Genomic DNA, 23,170 nt, shown 5'->3' on the forward strand with positions numbered 1-23,170 from the left:
GACCAAGCAATTGAAAACGGCCAAGAATGCTGAAGCTATGAAAGTCCAGGTCGCTGAAACCACAGTGCCTGAGGAGTCTGAAGCCAAGTCTGGTGATTCTTCCATCACCGCAACATTGGGATCTACTGGCAACAATGTACCTGGAGGAGAAACAACTGGAGATTTGAAGGAATCTGGACCCATGGAAACAGAAACTGTTCCCAACAAGGAATCAAAACCAAAAGATATAGAAATCACACCTGAAACCCCAGCAAACAAATCTACTGATGGTCAACCCAAACCCGACTACAAACCCAAAATGAGTACGAATCAGCATGCATCAAAAGACACGCCACCCAACTCCATTTCCAAGGATACCTCCTCTAGCCCTCTACCCAAGGAAAGTTTAACGTCTCTGCAAACCACACCGAAGGCTACATTGGTCCAACCCAAAGCTGCCCTGAAAGACTTGGCCACCCCATCCAAAGTTGTTGTGGAAGCTGCATCTAAAGATTCCACTATACCATCCAAAGCGATGGCAAAGGCTGCACCTAAAGATGCCACAACTCCACTCAAAGCAGTGGTAGATAGTGCACCTAAAGATGCCACAAGCCCACTCAAAGCAGTGGTAGATGGTGCACCGAAGGATGCCACAACTCGACTTAAAGCAGTGGTAGATAGTGCACCTAAAGAGGCCACAACCCCATCCAAAATGGCAGTAGGGGCTGCATCTACAAATGCCACAGCCCCACCTGCATCTAAAGATTCAACACCCAAAGCTGTGGTTGAGGCTCCTCCCACTGCACCCAAACGTGTTGTGAAAGCCACACCTAAAGATTCTTCCATCCCACCCAATAAAGGTATGTTCATGCTATTTCTTTATATTCTATTGTTATGCACAATGTGGCAGCACCAGAAACAATGTGGCAGCACCAGAAACAATGTGGCAGCACCAGAAACAATGTGGCAGCACCAGAAACTAAACGCCTGGCAGAAGCCATGCCCACCTTTGATGGAGCCCAACCTTTGAGATTGAAATTGCCAAGTGAGAGATTAGTTTGTGCTTATGTCTTATTTGTCAGTGCTACATACTATTTATACCAGTGGTGGAAAGTAACTAAGTATTTTTACTCAAGTAAAGTAAATTTCGAGCTACTTGTACTTTACGTGAGTACCGGTATATATTGTACTTTTTAATCCACTACATGTATCTGAACCCATCAGTTACTAGTTACTTTGAAGAAAAATATTTTGCATAGAAAACATGGCAAAATGTTTGAAGCCTGACAACTTCAAGAGAACATAATCAGAGCAGCATAACTGGACCACATACCACTTTAACATAACCTTTCATCAGATGGGCGGCTACGTGGCGTAGTGGGCAAGGCGCTCGCCACGAAATCTGGACACGCTGGGCTTGCCTGTTAGAGCCCAGCGCTCCACATTTGCTTTCAGTTTAGCTGGTCGTCCGTACTAATACACATTGGCCGTATTAGGGGTTGGGAAACTGATGGGTGGGGATCGGGCGTTGTGGACAGCGACTCCTACAGGTCGGTTGGTGCCCCTGCGCAGTAGAATCAGGAAGTGTCGGGGGCAGCGTGAGCCTCCCACGCGTTACTCCTCGCCACTGAGAGATCGAGCTGCGCAGGTGAAAAGATGCGACTGCTGTTACCTCAAGTACCGGAGGGGACTTGTGCTATGTATGACTTAGTCCACATTTCAGCCGGCTTGTGGGAGGCAAGAAACAGCGTTCGTGACAGGGGAGGGTTGAATTGGATGATACGAAATTGGGATGGGAGAAAATATAGAAAAATGGGAGAAAAAGTGGGAAAAAAAAAACATAACCTTTAATCAGAGCAGCATAACTGGATCACATACGACTTTAACATAACATTTAGAAGTTAATGGATCAAGGATCGAATGCTCCTACGCACTGGAATACACAAACCAGGTAGAATCCATACCTTTAGTTTAGATACTTACATTCAATACCAAATACTTCTCTACTTTTACTTAAATAGTTTACCAGAGTATTCCATTCATCTGGGTATTTCTACTTTTACAAGGAACTGTGTACTTCTTTCACCACTGATTTGTAGCTGCTCTAACCTGTTAACATGGTCTCTGTGTAGCTGCTCTAACCTGTTAACATGGTCTCTGTGTAGCTGCTCTAACCTGTTAACATGGTCTCTGTGTAGCTGCTCTAACCTGTTAACATGGTCACTGTGTAGCTGCTCTAACCTGTTAACATGGTCACTGTGTAGCTGCTCTAACCTGTTAACATGGTCACTGTGTAGCTGCTCTAACCTGTTAACATGGTCACTGTGTAGCTGCTCTAACCTGTTAACATGGTCACTGTGTAGCTGCTCTAACCAGCACACGCACTGCTTAGATGGACAGTGTGTCCCAGGCAGGGCCTTAACCTCCACAGCATTATACACTACCCCCTAGGGGTGGACGGTATGGTCTAAAATTTATATCACGGTATAATTTGAAGCATAGACGGTAACGGTATATATCACGGTATCATCGTTTTTGATTAAAAAAAAATTCTATTTTATATATATATATTTTTTTTTATAAAATATATATATTATATAATTAGACTTGTACTTGTATTATCTGCGAGACATCGCCACCACGCAACAAGCTCCACTGTCTGTGTGTACTCTAGTAGCCTCCAGCTACGGCCAGGATTCTCCGAAGCTGCACCTGGACCTATACTCGAGTAGCCTCGAACAGAGCTACGGCCAGGATTCTCCGGCGCTGCACCTGGACCCTATTGTATTGGTATAACGTTAGCAAGCCCTCAGCTCGAATACGCATCGAATCAGTGTTATAAGACATTGATATCAGGAGCTATCTGTAGCCGGATATATAACGTTAATACAACACCTCAGTGAATTATTTAGTTCAATGGGACATTTCGTTTTGAACGGTGAACTAACTTGCGTTAACGTGAGCTAACAGGTAGCACACACGTCTCTAGTACTAGACTTTGTGGAGCGTTTGTTGATGTCAGGAGCTATCGGTAGCTGGCCGACTAGATACCGTTCGGTTAGACAATGCCCCATCATGTATTAAACTAAAAGTGAATAGTTGACTGGGTCATTTTGTAACGGTAGCTAAGCTAACGTTAGCTCAGGGAGACGCCGCCGTCCTCCCGACAGCTCCCGTGTCCCGTCCCACTAGACTACTAGACCCGTGTTTACATGCGTGCGGTAGGGGCTGGCACGCCCACTGCGCGAAGCCTCCTAAATAACTTTTTCCAGTTCGCACATATCTATTATCTATGACTAATTCTATCTATTTTTAGGCGCAAATGCGAGTGAAATAGTCGCGCTGTGGTTACATGACGTCATTGCTATTTTAGAGCTGCACTACCGGTTACACGGTATAGTCAAAATCCATACCGTAGAGCAAATTCATACCGTTTATACCGTATACCGTTTATACCGTCCACCCCTACTACCCCCACATTGATTCCAATGTGGAATTGTCATAGAAAGAAAAACTTGCAAAATACAACAAGGATGCAATCATTGATTATAGGAAGGGGATGTTTATTAGGGAAGAGAAGGTGCTATATCAAGTTCAAGTTTCTTTAATAGTTGTCATACAGAAGTACAATAAATGTGTATTAGATTAGAGAACATGTGTATTGGATTAGAGAACATGTGTATTACATTAGAGAACATGTTCTTGCGTCCCTAATGAGGATGATTTTATTCTTCTAGGTATTACTCCAAGAGGTCCTCTGGATGCGACACCTGGAGAGCAGGCCGGGGAGCCTGCTCCACCCCCACGCAGGCTTGCTGCCTTGGAGGTTCCAGGGGCTGCTCCACCATTTTGGACGACAAACTCAAAAAATACGATTATCCCTACTAAGTGTGCTGAGTTCAGGGTCCCAGGTAAGGAAGACTTGACAAGTGTCAACAACTATACCATGAAACTCCAATGATGGGCCACATATAGAGCAAATAAATCAACTTGAAATGCAAACCATTTTAATCCCAAGATGGTTGTACTCATCTAGCAGGCTATCATTTAACATTATGAGGGTTGTATTTTGTACCAAAATTCTAAATATTAAGATCTAGTTTTAAAATCCCAGCGCGGTTTACAACCCTAGTAATTTCAAATGACTTACAAGATTAGTACAACCACCTTGGGATTCAGGTTTGGTTTACATTTGACACAATATGCTTAAGGTATATGATACCAGTAATATCTTCATGCTCTAAATAGGATACATTATTTTATCTATAATATATGCTGTGCTTCTATGCTTCATGTCACCATAGTTACGTTTAGGAACGCTCTGATTTTCTTCTTACAGACTATTTCACGGCCAAGGGACTGGAACCAACTGAGGTGAGTTGACTTCTCTGTACACTTCTCTACAAGTCTCTCTTTCTATCTTTATCTCTCTACATCTATCTCTTTCCATCTCTATCTCTCTACCTCTATCTAAATGGTAAATGGCTGCATTTGTATAGCGCTTTTATCCAAAGCGCTTTACAATTTTCTTCCTCACATTTTACCTATTCACTCACACATTCACACACCGATGGCAGAGGCAACCATGCAAGGTGCCAACCTGCACAACGGGAGCAATTAGGGGTTAAGTGTCTTGCTCAAGGACACTTCGACAAGCTGCCTGGGAGGAGCGGGTATCAAACCGGGAACCTCCGGATTACCGGACGACTGCTCTACCTCCTGAGTCACTGTCGCCCCTTTCCATCTCTATCACTCTACCTCTATCTCTTTACATCTCTATCTCTCTACCTCTATCTATTTACATATCTCTATCTATATCTCTCCATATCTTATCTCTACATCGCCACATCTCAATCTCTCTACCTCTATATCTCTACATCTATTATCTTTTTACATCTCTATCTCTTTACATCTCTACATCTATATCTCTTTACATCTCTATCTCTCTACCTCTATCTTGTTACATATCTATCTTTATTTATTTCCATATCTTATCTCTACATCTCCATATCCACATCTCTATCTCTCTACCTCTATCTCTACATCTCTATCTCTCTACATATCTATCTCTCTACCTCTATATATCTTTACGTCTATCTCTTTACATATCCAGGGTTCGCACAAGGTCCTTGAAGTGCTTAAAGTGCTTGATTTTTACAAAAAAAATCAAGGCCTGGAAATTCCTTGAAAACAGAAAAAAAATATTAACAAGGTACTTAAAGTCCTTGAAATTCAAATCAACCATTCACATTGAATGTTTTGTTCATCCATGATCTAATTGTTCTGAATCAAGAAATACTTTCCCCCCCCTGTTTTAATAAAATCTAACGAGTCGCTGTCTCGCGTGCTCCAACTGCTTTTCCTCATTTCTTCGTGTGTGATGCTCTAGCTGGCAAGCAGGCCAAGAAGATGCTTAAAAAAACAGCATTTAAAAGTTAATTGTATCCTTCGAGTGACATCCTTTAAAATGTTAAATAGTGCTTGGAAAAGTACTTAAAAGTCCTTGAATTTCATTTTGCAATGTATGTAGTTAACTTTCTCTCCCTCAATTCTAGGTTGTCACTCGTCTTATGAATAGTCTCTCTATGGCTAACCATACAGTTGCTATGGTTACCGGTCTGCCTACAGACGGGTGCAGCGTGGAGGACCTTGTCACCCTGGCCAAACCCTGCGGCTACATCCCGGGACGTTTCAATGTCTTCATCCTGCCCTTTCAGAGGAGGGTAAGACACACACAGTAGGGCTGTCCTCCACTCAAGACTTTGATGTCCACTAGCAGTCATTGGACTTTGTCCTCCACTAAAGACTGTGATGTCCACTAGCAGTCATTGGACTTTGTCCAATAAGCAATTGGTTGATCTAATCAACAAATCATCACTGTTACTTTAAAAATGGTCCGTAGTGACAAACTGATATATCAGTCAATCCCTTTTTTCTTCCTCTCCTGAGGTACAATGAATACAGTCTGTTTTCCTCTCCTGAGGTACAATGAATACAGTCTGCTTTCTCTGGCTAGCCAGGTTATTTCATGCCGGCCTGTCTCAATGGCTAGCTGGTGGACACTGACATGACCATCAATCAGGTGACAGCAACTGATCTCTCCCTCTGTCCCCCCATCTCCTCCAGGCCTTTGTGAGGTTCCCATGGTGGTACAACTGTTGTGATTTTGTCCTGGCCAACACGGACAAGCCTGTGACCCTGCAGGGCTTTGAGCTGACCTTCCATTTTGTCCTGGATCCTGTACTAACTGTTGGTAGCCATGATGAGGTAAGGACCGACACACACTAGTTAACAGTAGCCATGATGAGGTAAGGACCGACACACACTAGTTAACAGTAGCCATGATGAGGTAAGGACCGACACACACTAGTTAACAGTAGCCATGATGAGGTAAGGACCGACACACACTAGTTAACAGTAGCCATGATGAGGTAAGGACCGACACACACTAGTTAACAGTAGCCATGATGAGGTAAGGACCGACACACACTAGTTAACAGTAGCCATGATGAGGTAAGGACCGACACACACTAGTTAACAGTAGCCATGATGAGGTAAGGACTGACACACACTAGTTAACCCATTCAGTGCCAATCACGAGTATAGTCTGGTTTTAATCGTTATTTCTTTTATTAGCGATATCCATAAATGTTTCATCCATCCATCCAGCCTGACGTTATCATTGGGAATGGGTCTGAGCTCGCAAAGGGCAAATACCGCCGCCTATCGTCTCCCGGATGGTATTGCACATCATTGGATTGGATTGGCTGAGACTGCATCAAAAAAATAAGTCCAGTCCAGGTTTTACTTCTCGGGCATGCAGCTGGATACTATTGCATTGACTGGGGGGACTGGCAGCATCGTGGATTATGTGTTTTGGACTATAACATTGGATCAATGGACGTGATCGATATTTGGAATGGCGATCAGGAATTGGATTAATCTTTTTGCATGACATCAGATGTGAGGTAAGGCCTTTATGTTACGAACACGTCTCCGCCGTCGGAGCGCGTGTGTGTGAGGTTCGCGCCGAGTCCACCAAAGTACGGAGAAGCGATTTTTCAGACCCCGCTTCTCTTCGTGCATGAGGACACATATACTATCGATAATCTAGCGTTTATTTGAAAACGATTCATAAATCAGCCGAAAAATGACAACATGTTTTGTGTATTCCACTAAAGGGCTATGATTGTGTCTTTCTCTGGAATTACTAGAAATTGCAAACTATACTCTTATTCAAAACGGTATCAAACGGAAATGTACAGATGAAAAAACAATCCGTTTCATACATGTTGACTGCAAGCAAGTCATTGATAAGTGACGGGTGTATTAGACCATAGCCATAATTTACGATATAGTTTAAGCGTTCGCAAATATCCCCGTCCTCCCATTGATTAAAGCGGGGGCAATCTAGACCTAATTTCCCGGAAGGGGCGTGGCACTCAATGTGTTAACAGTAGCCATGATGAGGTAAGGACCGACACACACTAGTTAACAGTAGCCATGATGAGGTAAGGACTGACGCACACTAGTTAACAGTAGCCATGATGAGGTAAGGACCGACACACACTAGTTAACAGTAGCCATGATGAGGTAAGGACCGACACACACTAGTTAACAGCTTCCCAGCTCACCAGCACATACCTGGGCTGTAGAAAATGTCAATAGAACTGCATGCACACACACAGACACATAAACACACACAGACGTCCGTGCACAGACACACACAGACGCATACAGACATGCAGCTCTTTGCTAGACCATGTTCCATGTTGTGCGTCAACATTTCTGCGATTTCTGCTCTGTTGCAGGACAAGTGGTACATGGAGCTAATGCATCTCAGCAACACTGTAAGTCACTCCATCTTCAATCTCATTCTACTACTTAATGAGTTAAAGTCCCAATCCTGAATTGTCTTTGACCATGTACATGTGGGGTGTATTCACATACTTTCTTGTATAGTTTGATCTGTCGATAGAAACTGCCTTTTGAAGCTTCTTTAACCTATTGTAAATCAGAATAGAGGTCTGTTTTATTCTAGTGTTTACAGACATTACCAATGTAAAGAAACCTTTTACAGACTCAAAATACAGCAAATACAGTTTAACCTCTTAGGCACATTTATTTTCAGAAAATGTGCCTAAAAGTACATACCCAAGTAAATGGAAGATTGCTCCACTTCTACAAGAGTTTTGGGAAGGTATACACCCCTGCTGCTAGAAAATATGTGATAGCAATGCAGCAGTTGCCTCCAAATGTGTGCTATCATATCTTTTATAACACTACCAAGCATATTTTTCAGGCCTCCTGTCCGAAATTACATGCCCCAAATTAATCATGATAGCTCCTGAACCATAAGGCCTATATGCATGTGTCTGGTCTCCTTTGATAGGTAACAAGCTAGGACATATGAATCCAGTGTAAGTAAACCCACATATATTACCATTCCAGAGTAAATGGAGATACAATGAAGGAAAACATCATATTTTTACCCTCGCCTGGTACATAATCTTAATTTAAAAGGCAATATGACCATTATTACCAATATCACATGGATAATAATGCAACTGAATGTGTCCTCCTACTCCTTGACTACAAATGTAACTCTGGATCTGATGAAAATACACAAAAAATACAACATCTATGATACAATTTATAAAGATATCCCATTTGATCCATGGACATGACTTTTAAAGGCTGTCTAGATCTATAATTATTATTATTATTATTATCTGACTCCACCCACCCATATGAACAAACATTTTATTGGATGTCTATAAGCCAACCACTGTTCCACATCATCTAAAGTGGACTGCATTAGAGCCACACCCCTCTTTCAGCAAGCATGGCCGATCGTGATGCTAGGAGAAAGCGTAAGGAACATTTTAATCAAGTAATCATGTTTACATTTTTAACACAAACCACCTTCTACTTCCTTATGCAGTAAAAACATTGACGGGTAATACTGAGCTCATCCAAACACTGAACAAGCTTGGGCATGGGGTATATTACTCCCAACTTGAAGAGAAGGACACTGCTCTGTGTATCCAAAAGCTAGCAACAGCCTCAACTCAAAGAGTTGTACTTCCAGCATCAATCTTGCATGGGACAATATTGATAGACTTGAGGAAACTCTCACTGGAAAGGGCACATCACATAGAGTCAATGGTATAGTTGTACAGGCCAATGTCTATGGACCACAACTACCAAGAGCTGAGCTTCCACACATTGAGAAACTGAAGCAGAGATCGGTCACCATTGAGGACCAAGAACTGGGAGTATATGTAGCAGGTGCGCGTGTGGGCCCACAGCCTCTCCCAACCAGGGAACACTGTGTCCAGGAAACCAAGGAAGCTGCTCTTCTTGCCTGCAAGAAGAACCTGGTGTGGGCACTTGCAAGGCAAACAGATGCAGAGAATCAGACAATCCCAAGCTGGACTGGTTTTAATATCAGCACCAGGGACCAAGAACCAATCTCACAAGATATAGTTGGTTATCTGCCAACCATCAATTCACCAGCCACACAGTTGACCAGTGTTTGAAATCCTGAATCAATCAGAGATAATCAGAAAGGAACTGCATCTAGAATCAATTGTGGTAGTCATGGATCAAGCACTATATGCGAAAGCCACTGAAATGGCCTGGAAGCACAAAGAGCGCTTCTCCAACATTCTTCTCAGAATGGGGACATTCCATACCATACTGTATGTCCTTGATGGTAAACACTATAACCGTGCTGTCAGGGTCCACATGTACATCTATGAAGCACTGATGAGACTCGCATGGGCAGAGTTCAGAGTTCACACTGTGGGTTGAGGACAGCATTCCAGAGAAGAGTGGGATGATCAAATCATTCTTGGACAATGTGACAGACATGGCCAGTGACTTGAACCAACAGACGGCGAACAATCTGCTGCAAAGTCCACTCTTAGCTGAGCTGATAACCCTGTGGACAGACTTTCTGGAACACCTCCGTCACAACAATGGAGAGCTTTCTGCATTCTGGATGTCATACATTGACATGGTAGATAACGTAATACTTGGCCTTCTGCGTGCCTCTCGTGAGGGGGACTGGGAGTTGCACCTCCATGCTATAATAAGCATGATCCCATGGTGCTTTGCTTATGATAAGATAAATTATGCCAGGTACCTGTCCCCTTACTTCTCTCGGATGAAAAAACGCCCAGAGAAGCATCCTGCTGTGTATGAGGCCTTCAAGACAGGCCAATTCTCAGTGCAGCTGTCAAGTAACAACCCCTTTGGACGGATCCCTGTGGACCAGGCTACTGAAGTCACAGTTAACAAAGACACACAGACTCCTGGAGGCACAACATGGTTCAGCCTGAATGCTGGAGCTGTCAAGCGTCACTACATAACAGCTGAGCACCGCAGTGCATTCCTGGGACAGTTAAGGGAGATGGTGCAAGGTAACAAATCAGAGGTTTGTCATACAGAGCTACAGCGGCCAAGAATCCAGAAAGATGAGCAGCAGTGGTTAGCCTCATACAGGAATGGGTCAACCCATTTGCAAAGAAGCAGGACCTCATTAGCATCTCTACAGCAAAGACAACCGCCAAGGAGATTGCCTCCGACCTGATGAATGCATATGAGATTGGTGAGCAATACAATCTTCAAGGATGAGATACTGGAGAAAGACCCACCAGCAAAGAAATTCCATGACCCAATGAAAACCAACAGGCTAAACACATTCAGTGATATGTGTAAGAAGAGAGAAGTGAAATCAAGTGGGAGGGCAATCATCTTAAAAGCAAACCGGTCTTTGTTTGGACACATCAAAGTGATGGCACAAGGGCGCAGTCTATATATGGAAGATATCCTTTCTCATCCCCCTGGGCGATTTTCCTGGGCCCTGTCCACAGTCCACACCAGGCGGATTGCTGAGAAAGACAAATAAAGCTACTTTGGCCACGACCTTACAGAAAAATTTAGCAGTAGCAGAGCAACTCCCAGGGAACTCTGCTACAGTGGTTGATGGAATGAACTTGGTCCAAAGAGTGAAAGGTGATCAAGTTACTTTCAGAGATGCTGCCACAACAGTTCTGGGTATGGCTCTGAGGGAAGGCAGTCAGAGTAGCAGAATAGATGTTGTGTTTGACACATACAAGGTGAACTCTATCAAGAACAGTGAAAGATCTCCACGGGGTGAAGAGACTGGTCATGAGTTGCAAGGTATCACAGGTACACAGATGGTGAGGCAGTGGAGGAGCTTCCTGACCAAAGTCAGTAACAAAACTAGTCTCATTAGCTGTATAGTCGATGAATGGAGGAAGGCAGAGTACAGAGCAAAGCTACAAGACAAGATTCTGTATGAAACTGTGAATGACGAATGTTACAGAATCTCATCAGGACAGTGAGGAAGAAGCAGATGGCCGCCTACTTCTCCATGCTGCCCATGCCACAAAGAGAGGGATACCCATCTGTAGTTATCTGCTCAGAAGACACAGATGTCTTTATCATGTCTTTAGCATTCTGTGACAAGATTGAGGCCCCATTGTTCCAGATGTGGCAGTAAATCCTGTGCAAGGCTTGTGGACACCAGGAAGGTTGCTGCCACTGTTGGCGTAGAGGTGTGTAGGGCTCTCATCGGGTTGCATGCATATATACAGGATGTGACACTGTAAGTGCTTTTGCAGGCAAAGGGAAGACAAGTGCCCTAAAAATTCTGACCAGCAATAGGCAAAATCAGGACACATTCTCAGAGTTGGGTCAGGAATGGGATCTCTCCCCAGAGCTGAGGGACAAACTAGAGGCATTTACATGTCTCCTGTATGCCCCAAAAGCATCAACCACCAAGGTCAATCAGCTCAGATATCACATTTTCTATGCCAAAAAAGGTGAACTTGAAAGTCATCAACTCCCACCATGCAAGGACTGCTTAACAAAACATGCACAGAAAGCCAACTACCAGGCTGGTATATGGAGAAGATGTTTGGAGAAGGACCCACAAGTGCCAAGACCTGTTGGCAGAGGCTGGAAGATGGAGAGAGAAGAGGAAGCTGAACAGTTGGTGGTGGACTGGATGGAAGGCCAGCCAGCACCCGATGCCGTCCTGGATCTACTGGCCTGTAACTGTCCAAAGAAATGTTCACTCCCAAGATGTATGTGTTGCAAATGGCCTCAGGTGCACTGACATGTGTAGACTGTCAGACTGTGAGAACCAGGCATCCACCTCAGATAGTGTGGAAAGTTCTGATGAAGATGTGGAAGACATGGAAGACTTGGAAAATTATTATGATGACTAGGTTATTAACAGTAAACCAATTGTAGAGCGCCACCAACAGTGCCACGGATAGAGACTGAGAACTGTCTGTACTTTCCAAAATAAACAAATATTTTTCTGAAAACATTATATATTATATCATTGTATAGGTCTAACTGGGCTGAAAACATTGATAGGTGACATGGCATGACACTCTGTGGCCCTATACGAATGTTGAATATGCATATTGATCAATATTCATTGTTTTTTATTACTATTTCAATGTTTTGGGGAGATTTATGTTTTTGTAACATGGCAGTATTGAAAGAAATAGTGTTTTGGGGTAAAATTACCAGCAAACAGTCAACATGTAAACGGTAACCATGGCCAAAACATTTACATCATCTGAGTATACCTTTTTAAACGGTATCATAAATGTTGTATTTTTAGTGTATTTTCATCACATCCAGAGTTAGATTTGTAGTCAAGGAGTAGGAGAACACATTCAGTTGCATTATTATCCATGGGTTATTGGTTATAATGGTCATATTGCCTTTTAAATTAAGATTATGTACCAGGCGAGGGTAAAAATATGATGTTTTCCTTCATTGTATCTCCATTTACTCTGGAATGGTAATACATGTGGGTTTACTTACACTGGATTCATATGTCCTAGCTTGTTACCTATCAAAGGAGACCAGAAACATGCTTATAGGCCTTATGGTTCAGGAGCTATCATGATTCATTTGGGGCATGTAATTTCGGACAGGAGGCCTGAAAGATATGCTTGGTAGTGTTATAAAAGCTGTGATAGCACACATTTGGAGGCAACTGCTCCATTGCTATCACATATTTTCTAGCAGTAGGGGTGTATACCTTCCCAAAAATCACTATGAAAGTTAGTCCCCCAAGATGGTAACGACCAACCCTACTGGCTCACGGCCTAATTTGCATGTTCCTGGTATCTAGGGACATCTTTTTTCTTGTGATCAAATAAAAATAATTATAATAATTTCCATCACATGAAACAAAACACAATACAGTAATAATAATAACAAGACTTCACAGGACAATAACAGCAATAATAATAACAATGACAATAAATAGAAATAAAAACACAGACATTACAAAAGGCATTTCTTCCCCCACTCGCACCTCATGACCCCAGGACCCCTCAGGACCAACACCCGACCCTGCTTCACCACTAGATCACTGCCTTTACTTTCTCAGGCCCACAACTCAATGTTGGATTCCCTAACACTATTCACCCGAGCAGTGGAGATCTCCATATAAATTACATCCAAGAGTGTCAAAGCCCAATTGAGTTTTTTGGGTTGTTTCCATCTCATGGCTATAAATCTTTCTGGCTGCTGTCACTCCTGCTAGAATGAGTCTTTTTTGTTGTATGGAGGCCGGTAGTAGGGAGATATCATTTAGGATTAGTGTTTTGTGTGCGGAAAGTGGAATTGTCGGGTTACATATGTCCGAAAGTTTAGTGGTTATGGATTTTCCAAAGCCACCGGTGGACATTCCCAGAACATGTGCATATAAGTGCCAGTGGCCCTGGGGCGGCTACATGACGTAGTGGGCAAGGCGCTCGCCACGAATACTGGAGACGAGCCCAGCGCTCCACATTGCTTTCAGTTTAGCTGGTCGTCCGTACTAATACACATTGGCCGTATTAGGGGGTGGGAAACTGATGGGTGGGGATCGGGCGTTGTGGACAGCGACTCCTACAGGTCGGTTGGTGCGCCTGCGCAGTAGAATCAGGAAGTGTCGGGGGCAGCGTGAGCCTCCCACGCGTTACTCCTCGCCACTGAGAGATCGAGCTGCGCAGGTGAAAAGATGCGACTGCTGTTACCTCAAGTACCGGAGGGGACTTGTGCTATGTATGACTTAGTCCACATTGCAGCCGGCTTGTGGGAGGCAAGAAACAGCGTTCGTGACAGGGGAGGGTTGAATGGACCTGTCTCAAAACCCTGCCCTCTTTTCTTGATCCTCCAATCACAGCTGTCGCTTACCTCTGACTTCCTCGTACAAACAAAGATGATACGAAATTGGGATGGGAGAAAATATAGAAAATGGAGAAAAAGTGGATAAAAAAAAAAAAAAGTGCCAGTGGCCCTCAGAACACACAGGGTGCACTGAGAGTCAGCCACCAAACCCATAGCATACAGCTTCCTATGTGTGAGATACGTCCTATGAATATAATTAAAATGTAGTTGTTGGTGATTAGGGTTACGGGAAGCCAATGTGACATTTAGCTGGGGGTGTGTTTGACAAACTGGGAGATTTTGGAGGACGGACCAGATGTTAGGTTGTTGTGAAGCGAGCATATTAGCAGGTAGCTGTGTTGTGCATTACGAGGGAAGTATTAACCTGTAAAACCCATATTGAGCTGGAATTAAACCACCATATACGAATACAACCTCTCCTCATTCTTCTTGACATTACTGCACGACGGATCGCTACAATACGTTCACTACCACCAATTGGACAAGTATTGTTATGCACCTGCTGCGAGAGAATGTTTTTTCACGGAAGACTCAAACTGTCTGTTCTCAACCATTTTCTTTGGACAATAAACCTTACAAAACATCAGTTGCAGCCTGGACATTAAACTCTGTCAACATCCACAACTTCTTTTGTTACCCGATTATAGAAAAATCTAAGTAGTGTAGGTGCATCGTGGCGCATTGTCAATTTATTAGTTAATGACGAGCGGCCATCCAGAGCTCTCAATGAGCGTTGAAATTTCGAAAAACGACATTACCTAGCCGATTCTAGCTTCCTGCAAGCAAATGACGTGTATGCATTTTTTTGGGATTATCTATCACAAAGCTGAACGCCATTGGCATAGATTGGAGCGCAGTTAGTGTGTCTACCTTCTGTGAACATTTAGCAACAATCCGCGTTGTAATCCGAGCCATATCCATTATAATAATGGAACTGTACATACAGTAGATTTCATTCTTGCTGCACGCCTGGATATACTAAATCCAAATTGAACTCTGGCATTTGAAAGAGGAGATTTGGCCCGATCCATAGATGTGCAAGTTGGCTATAAGGTAATTTATAGGCCTGGTATTCTATAATAATATTTCAAATTGCATGTGTCCGGATGGCAGAATTCAGTACTGTATCTACAAAACATTCTGTTTAATCATCTTCCCTTTATTAATTTGCTTAGATTTTTTGTACACATGATCTCAAGAGGGTGCTGAATGAGCTCACTTTTTCATGTCTGGTAATTTTTTGCATGGATTCACTGTCAAATATGCAAAGAAAAATAATTTATATTCTCCTTTGTTTCATCACAATTTACTCAAGCCTAGTAACAGACACAATATTTCTAATACCAAGAACATGCAAATGCATCTTGTAGAAGTGGAACAATCTTCCATTTACTTAGGTATGTATTTTAGGCGGATTTTCAGAAAATAGGGCTCCGGGGGTTAAGGCAAGACATCCAGGCTGGGTTGTAACAAGAATTCTCTGTGCATTGCATCGGAAACCGGATCGTTTAGACGTGAGGAAATGACGCCATCATGAAATCATTAGTCCTAAGACAGAGGAGACCCAGGGCTTTCGATGGATGGAAATTTCATAAAACTACACTACCCTGCTCACACCAGCCACTGTCGAAGCTGGAGCCGGCTGATGTGAAAATTCTTCTATTTTTAGGTGGATTTTCAGAAAATAGGGTTTAACAGGTTAACTGGATTATGCATTACTTGATGCAATGATGCAAATTCAATAAGCACTTACATTTCTGTGCATAACTCAAACCATGAACTACATTAAATATGTCCCTCTGTTGTTGGTGTGTGACCAGAGTAGAACTAGGCTGCATTCAGTTCCCTTCTAGCTCATCCCTGTCCCATACCACAGACATCTATACTAATTTGTGGTGCACTGATACCTAGGGCTGGGAAAAATATCAGAAACATCTATATTGAATAATCTTACTTTAATCAAAACAATTCTTAAAATCCCAACAACGATCTACACAGTAATCTTTTCCGTTTTTCAGTCGATATGACAAGATCTTTGCTAAACGTTACTTATAGCATACCATCCTGCAGATGTCAGGTTCTACAGAACTGACTGCAGAAACGGAGTTGACCAAATTACATCTTTTTGACAACAATAGCAGCTGCCCCTGAAACCAATGCCACCAACCCTAATTTAATCTGATCTAAATCAAATGTGGAAATGTGGTCGGGCTACTTACGGTAAGCCTCTATACAGTATATACTGCCCTACACTGATTGTAGTGCTACTTAAAAATAACAGAAAAACAAACAACAAAATGATTACACAATATCTAAGGGATGGGACTTTTTTTAAATGGGACTTCCTACCCAATACCAGGTTAAAATACTCTATCGATCACTGTTACACATACCAAGTACTTACAAGTACTAGGGCAATGGTATTTTCTGATCATAAAATTATGTTTGCTGTCAGTTCCATTACAAGATAAATTGGGGACATGGCATTTGATTAGTTAAATTCTTAAAAACGTGTATCTGTGAAAAGATAAATATTGTTTTACACTACAAATATAAATAAAGTAACAGTAAAAAATTGTCAACCACAGCACTCATTTTGTTACTATGTATACTTATAGTATTAGTATTTTATATTTACCGTATATATATATATATATATATATATATATCCATATCCGTCTGAATATAGAATGATTATATGCTGAATAAGGTATATACTTACTTATACACCTGCATATAACCCATATAACTCTGTATGATGGCATGCACAATAATGCTGTATATAGCGTGTGTGCGTTTGTATGTATGTATATATATATTTATTCTTACTGTATATATATATATATCCACATCTGTAGATACTATATCTATTATCTGTACATATCCCTTACATACTCTTACTAGTTACGCTGCTGGCCAGTATGACTACTGCCATATTGACTTAATACCTGTATCACTGTACATATTCATATTACAACTCTGTACATCCATCTGATTAGAACTACACTCATTTAGGAGTACTCATTTATATATTTTATACCCAGTTTAATCACCTATACATTGTATATTGTGTGGTCAGTAAAAAGTGGAATCTGTGTACCAATATTAATAATAATTGATGATGATAATGATGATAGTAGTAGTAAAGTAGTATGTGGTATTATTTATAATCATAATGATAATAATTGTTACCTTTTATTCTAGGTATATTTAGAACAACATCTGGCAGAAAGGTTGCTGATCGTGGACCTGAGGAAGTGGAGTTTTGACACTTGCAGACAACTCTTGAAAATTGTGACGAACGCCAAGCCTTGCAAGAACTACCTGCCGCTCGCTGACAGGGTGCAGACACATACATACATACACACACAGACACAGACACACCCTCACTCACTGAAGTTGTGGTGTTAATTCTGTCCTTATATAGCCAGATAATGCAGTTATATTTTTGTAAACTGAAAGTAAAATTCTGCCTAAAGTTACAAAAGATTAAGCCTGTGTGATCACCCAGTGCGCTCACTTGCACTCTTCCACTAGGGGTCATGAATGTGCACGGCAAATTTTAAAAGATTCAAATAAAAGCTATTCGAGATGCACTCATTTTAAAATAGAAGGTTTGGGTTGATTGTGGTGCCAGAGGATGGGTCGGGTCATGGGGTCACCAAACTCAGGCCCTGTTTAGACGGAAACGCTAGCAGGTGAATCCGCAAAAATATTTTTTCGGATGTGCCTTTTTGTTTATACAGCAACAGCGTTTTTACGGGGTGAAACCGCAAAAAAGTGAGACCACCTTCCAGGGTGGAATTCCTAGAAACGATAAACCTTTGCGCTATCATCTAAACTGTCAAACTGCATAAAACGATGACGAAAGGGTTGTCAAGGCTCTCGTCGCGCGTACTGCTTACATCACAGGCATGCGCCAGTAGCCTAGAAGCGTAAACAAAGCATGTCTGATTCTATCCATGGTGATCACCTGAAGGCTACATTGGCAGTACTTTTAAATACACAAGAATCTGTCCCGCGGCTATCACAACTATTAGTGACTGGACCCACTGTCTGTGAGTGACTCTGCTTTGGTCCAATCACATTCCCCCACCCACAGTCTGCGAATCAGAGGCAGAGTAGGGCGGGTCTTCACAGCACGTCTGGTTGTCTCAACGACCTGAGGCGATCTGATTGGCCACTGACGTTTCTGGTCATGTGACATCTGCGCCAATCGTGTGACAGCGGGGCTCCGTCGTCTCGAGTCTTTCAGCCTCGTCTGCACGCAGAATTCCATCCCAAAACACTAGTCTAAACGCAAAATTAAAAGTGAGACCGCAAGACGACTTTTGCGGTTTCTGTTCAGACTCTCTCCGTCTAAACGTAGCCTCAATAGGCTGCATTTTACCAGATGGCCCATAGAAATTACACGGCTACTGTATCAATCATTTAAGAAGATGCCTTAATCATGGAATATGTCCTATAATAACTTTGTTAATTATGTAGTTTTTTTTTATCATGAAGACGTTTATTTTGAAAAGTCAAAATGTGCAACATTTTGCATACAAATAGCATACAAATGTGGTACTCTTTAACACTTTCAGCGCCAGGGGTCGCTATGAGCGTTGGGCCGTTGTGTGCCAGCACTCTGTTCAATGGGGATAAATTCCGGTGTTTACAGTGCTAAAACCATATTAAATATTATAGCTATGGATCTAATAACATTGTCGATTGTCAGTGACGGTCAACATGCAAAAAACAGATACTGTTTTCATCCATACATTTCCGTTTTATACCGTGGTGAATATGAGTATAGTTTTAGAGTGATTCTGTGTAATCCTAGGAAAAGACGACAAACAGTGTTTTACTGCATTTCATTATAAATCGTGCCATTTCTCGCCTGGATCAATAATCAATCTGAAATCAACGCTAGATTATCGGTATTATGTTTCATCATGCATGCAAGAAAGGGTGCCTGGGGGGGAGGTCGTTTTTCTATGCCTCGATCGCCACCAACGGCATACATTACACAGTACATTACAGACACGCGCTGCGATCGCAGGGAAAAATGTATCGGACCAACGCAAGATTGATAACATAGTCCTTACCTTGTCTATGATGTACTGCAAAAAGAATAATCCAATTATCTGATCGCCATTCCAAATACTGATCACGATCGTGTGTCCAACGCTTACTAACATTGCACATGAACGGGGGGGCGGGGACCCTCGTCAATGCCATCCCTATAAGCGCTTGCCTTGCCCCCACTCCGCAGCTTGGCCCAGAAAACAAACCACATCGTTTCAAATGTAGTGCAATAGTGGCCGCAAGGCGTTAGGTGGCGGTATTGGCCGTTTGCGATCTCAGAGCCATTCCCAATGATAACATCAGGCTGGATGGATGAATTATGAATGGATATAGCAAATAAAAGAAATAAAGATTAAAACCCGACTTTTCTCGGGTTTGGCACTCAAGCGAGGGCGAGTTAACCCGATTTATCCCGGTTCTGGCGCTGAATGTGTTAACAGGTGCTAGCATTAGCTGCAACATTTTGTAGCCGACATTGGCTCAAATATTTGGTAGCTAATGTTAGTGCTAATGCTAGCTAACAACAAAAGAAGATGTGTTTGATGCTTTGCATTGTGGGGCAGATTAGGAGGACTAAATGACATCAAACATGCAGCCATACTTAACACATCTTGTGCCAAAAACGAGTTTACTCGTTATTGCCCGCCAATCGAATAGCGCCAACAATGAGTTTACTCGTTTTTATGATCGTTATTTCCTTTATTCGCTATTGGCATTCATAATTCATCCAGGAAGGCTCCGGGAGCCAGCTCGACCCTGTCTGATATTTCAACGCCTCAATACCGCCGCCTGTTGGATTTCGGAGCGAGTTGCACTCTACTCTAAACCGGATGTGGCGCTCTTTGCATCGGGGAAAATCCTCCGGCAGAGATATCTTGTAACGTGGATCAAGATAACCACTCGAGTGCATGGGATCGCTTTCGAGACGCAAGAATCAATATGCTTTTGGCGTTTATTGCGTCATACAAACGGAAAATGGATATAGCAGATCGACATCAAATAATTGGAATTTTCTTTTCACCAGAGGAATCTAACGTTAATTCCAGCTCGATTGTCCATTTATTTCATTGCAATCTATCCGATCAACGTATGGTGTTGTAGGGCTGGGGGGCGATATGGCCAAAAACTTTATCGCTATAAAATTATTTTCATATAACTTGATATCGATAATTATCGTCGATATACATTTCTGTCGAGTTTAATTAACTTCTTATGCCCGGCGCCGACGGACGGGCTATTAATAGACTTACTTGTTTTGCTGCGGTCACTACGAGACGAGTTGGAGAGCCGTCGCGTGTCGAGCCAACCCTTTGAGAAGCGTTGTGGTCCCGGCTTGAATTCTCCATGAATGTGTCCAAGTCCATAATCCATATAAATCCATTTTGTTATATCCAACTGTTCCAACACAGTCTGAATGAATGTTTTCTCTTGTGATTATGCCGCGTGATTTCAAACCACCAAAACTGAATGTCTTGTCTCGAGTTGATGTTGTCATCAGTCCGCGCATCTTCTTCTAAAGACCCCAGTGCATAGATTATTATATTCCACCAGGGGGCAGCGGCAGCCTACCACCACTGGATCATAATGAAATGAGTGTGCTGAGCCTGATATCCAAACTTGGAAAATCGATATATCGAAACTTTGCGACCACGTTTAATTTATTATTTCGAGGAAATAATTTATTGCGATATTTATCTTTATCGTTTTATCGCCCAGCCCTATGGTGTTGTACTAAAGAAAGCCGTTAGTGACAATCAAGGAATCATAAATGACCCCCCCCCCCCCTTTCCTTCATGCATCATGGAGCATAATGTATAGCAATCGTATGCATTTGAATTTTTTAATATAGCGTGTATATGAACGAAACGCCAACGATTATGTATAATACGCGTCAGGGCCTATAACGCGCGTTCTAGGAATTACTGCTATACACTCTAAAAACATACTTATATTCACGACGTTACTAACACGACAATGTATGAATGGAAAAATATAACGTTCCCACATCCGGAACGATAGATACCCGATGTTGAATGGGCCATAGTAATGTCGATATAGCTATAATATTTAAAAAGTTATAGCCCTGCAAAGAAGGTGAGCCACTCCATAGGGTTACAGCACTGGCAGAGAGTGGTATAGATGGGCAAACTGCGTGGTGCAGAATGTGTTAATGCAGTCCCCTATAGTTTAAGAGATGGCTAAGATGGAGCTATGCAAGCTAACTCATGTGTTATGAGGATACAATAACTGAAATAGAGTTTAACTGACATGGGAGTGAGTAGATAATGGCAGAGGTTTCATTTTAAAATGAACTCATACTTTAAGTAGAATACATGGCCACTGTTGATTTACTTGCTTCATGGATGTTGATAAAAAAAAAAAGGATAAATAATAATAATAAAGGTAAATGTTTCATTCCATTTCAGGTCTACTTTGAGATGAACAATGTTGCTGATGTTATTGAGCTGATTGACCGACACTGGACCGACGCGTATTCTGCTACCTGCTTCACCTCAAAAGTGGAGAAGCTCGTTGGTGTGGGCAGGTTGGTGTCTGTGTCTGTCTATACCTTTCTGTCTGTGTAGGGGTGGACGGTATAAACGGTATGAATTTGCGCTACGGTATGGATTTTGACTATACCTTCATACCTTGTGACCGGTAGACTAGAGCAGCTAGTCACAGCAGTAGCAATGACGTTAACGTTACTTGATGATTCACTCGACGTTTGCAGTGGTCATAGTGTTTAATTGTACTGAGTTTTTCTCCACTTGCTCATGGACCTTGCCATATAGTTTGGGCATTTCAATTTGGCTAAGGAGGCTGAGAGGAGACTTGCTTTACCTCAGCAACGGGCTAACGTGACTCCACGGCACCAGTTCCATTAGTGAGGAAAGGGGGGGGGGGGGGGGTTTGACGAGGCTTGACAACAGAGGTTCAAAGATAACTTCACATTTATTGGCTATTCGTTTCTTTATATTGCTTTATCCATCGGGCTGCTCTCGTTTCCAACTCTGTGTGTGTTGACAATGACATCCTGGTGTGACATCATCAACTACGGCAAATTAGGACGCTCAAACCTCAAACTCAAACCTATTACATCACGCTCTCTCTACGTTGTCAAACATGTACACTAAAGTTAAGTTATGTTGGAGTTTTATTGTGTTTGAGTTGTTTGAGGGAAAGAAACCTCCTGTCCTGCAGTCGTTTTTATTTTCACTTTGTGCCGCTTGATTTTATTGTATTTCATGAAAAAAGTGTTTTTCAGAGATGGAAGTAACTTGGGCTGCGGCTTGGGCCGATCGTCATACTAACTTGTTTGGCTGAGTTAGCGGGAGGGAAGTCGTGGGTGGTAATCTGGCGTTGTGGACAGCGACACCTACAGGTCAGGTCTGGGCGCCTGCTCAGCGAAAGCAGGAGATGCTGGTATCGAGCCCAGCTCTCGGCGTTGCTACCGGCTTGGCCGGTCGTTCATACTAACACAATTGGCAGTGTTAGGGGTGGGAAAGCCGGTGGGTGGGGATTGGACGTTGTGGACAGCGACTCCTACAAGTCGGTTGGTGCGCCTGTACAGCAGAATCGGGAAGTATCGGGGGCAGCGTGAGCCTCCCACGTGTTACTCCTCGCCACTGAGAGATCACAGCTGCCTCCTCATGTACCGGAGGGGACACGTGATGCAAGGCTTGGTCCTCACTGCAGCCGACCAGTGGGAGGCATAGTCTAGCAACGTTCGAGACAGGGGAGGGGAGAATTGAAGGGAGAATTGGCGAGGCGAAATTGGGATGGGAGAAAAATAGAAAATAAGGAGAAAAAGTGGATAAAAAAAAAAGAAAATCAGGTGAGAAAAAGAGGATAATAAAAAAATTAAATAAAGAGATGGAAGTAACCA

At 42.6% G+C, this 23,170-nt stretch overlaps 1 protein-coding gene across 1 annotated transcript in view; it reads left to right on the plus strand.

Annotated features, from left to right (window-relative positions):
- Positions 1 to 759: 759 nt before the first annotated feature.
- Positions 760 to 23,170, plus strand: part of LOC311242081 (uncharacterized protein) — a 69,290-nt gene continuing 46,879 nt past the window's right edge. The window contains exons 1-8 of the mRNA XM_084331032.1: positions 760 to 839; positions 3,717 to 3,890; positions 4,319 to 4,353; positions 5,535 to 5,702; positions 6,106 to 6,246; positions 7,791 to 7,829; positions 17,419 to 17,556; positions 21,711 to 21,829. Coding sequence (XP_084187158.1) covers positions 5,550 to 5,702; positions 6,106 to 6,246; positions 7,791 to 7,829; positions 17,419 to 17,556; positions 21,711 to 21,829 — 590 coding nt within the window. The 5' untranslated portion in view covers positions 760 to 839; positions 3,717 to 3,890; positions 4,319 to 4,353; positions 5,535 to 5,549. The remainder of the gene's footprint in view (positions 840 to 3,716; positions 3,891 to 4,318; positions 4,354 to 5,534; positions 5,703 to 6,105; positions 6,247 to 7,790; positions 7,830 to 17,418; positions 17,557 to 21,710; positions 21,830 to 23,170) is intronic.

This window comes from Notolepis coatsorum, assembly GCF_963971535.1.
Source record: "Notolepis coatsorum genome assembly, chromosome: 1".
Taxonomy (NCBI): domain Eukaryota; kingdom Metazoa; phylum Chordata; class Actinopteri; order Aulopiformes; family Paralepididae; genus Notolepis; species Notolepis coatsorum.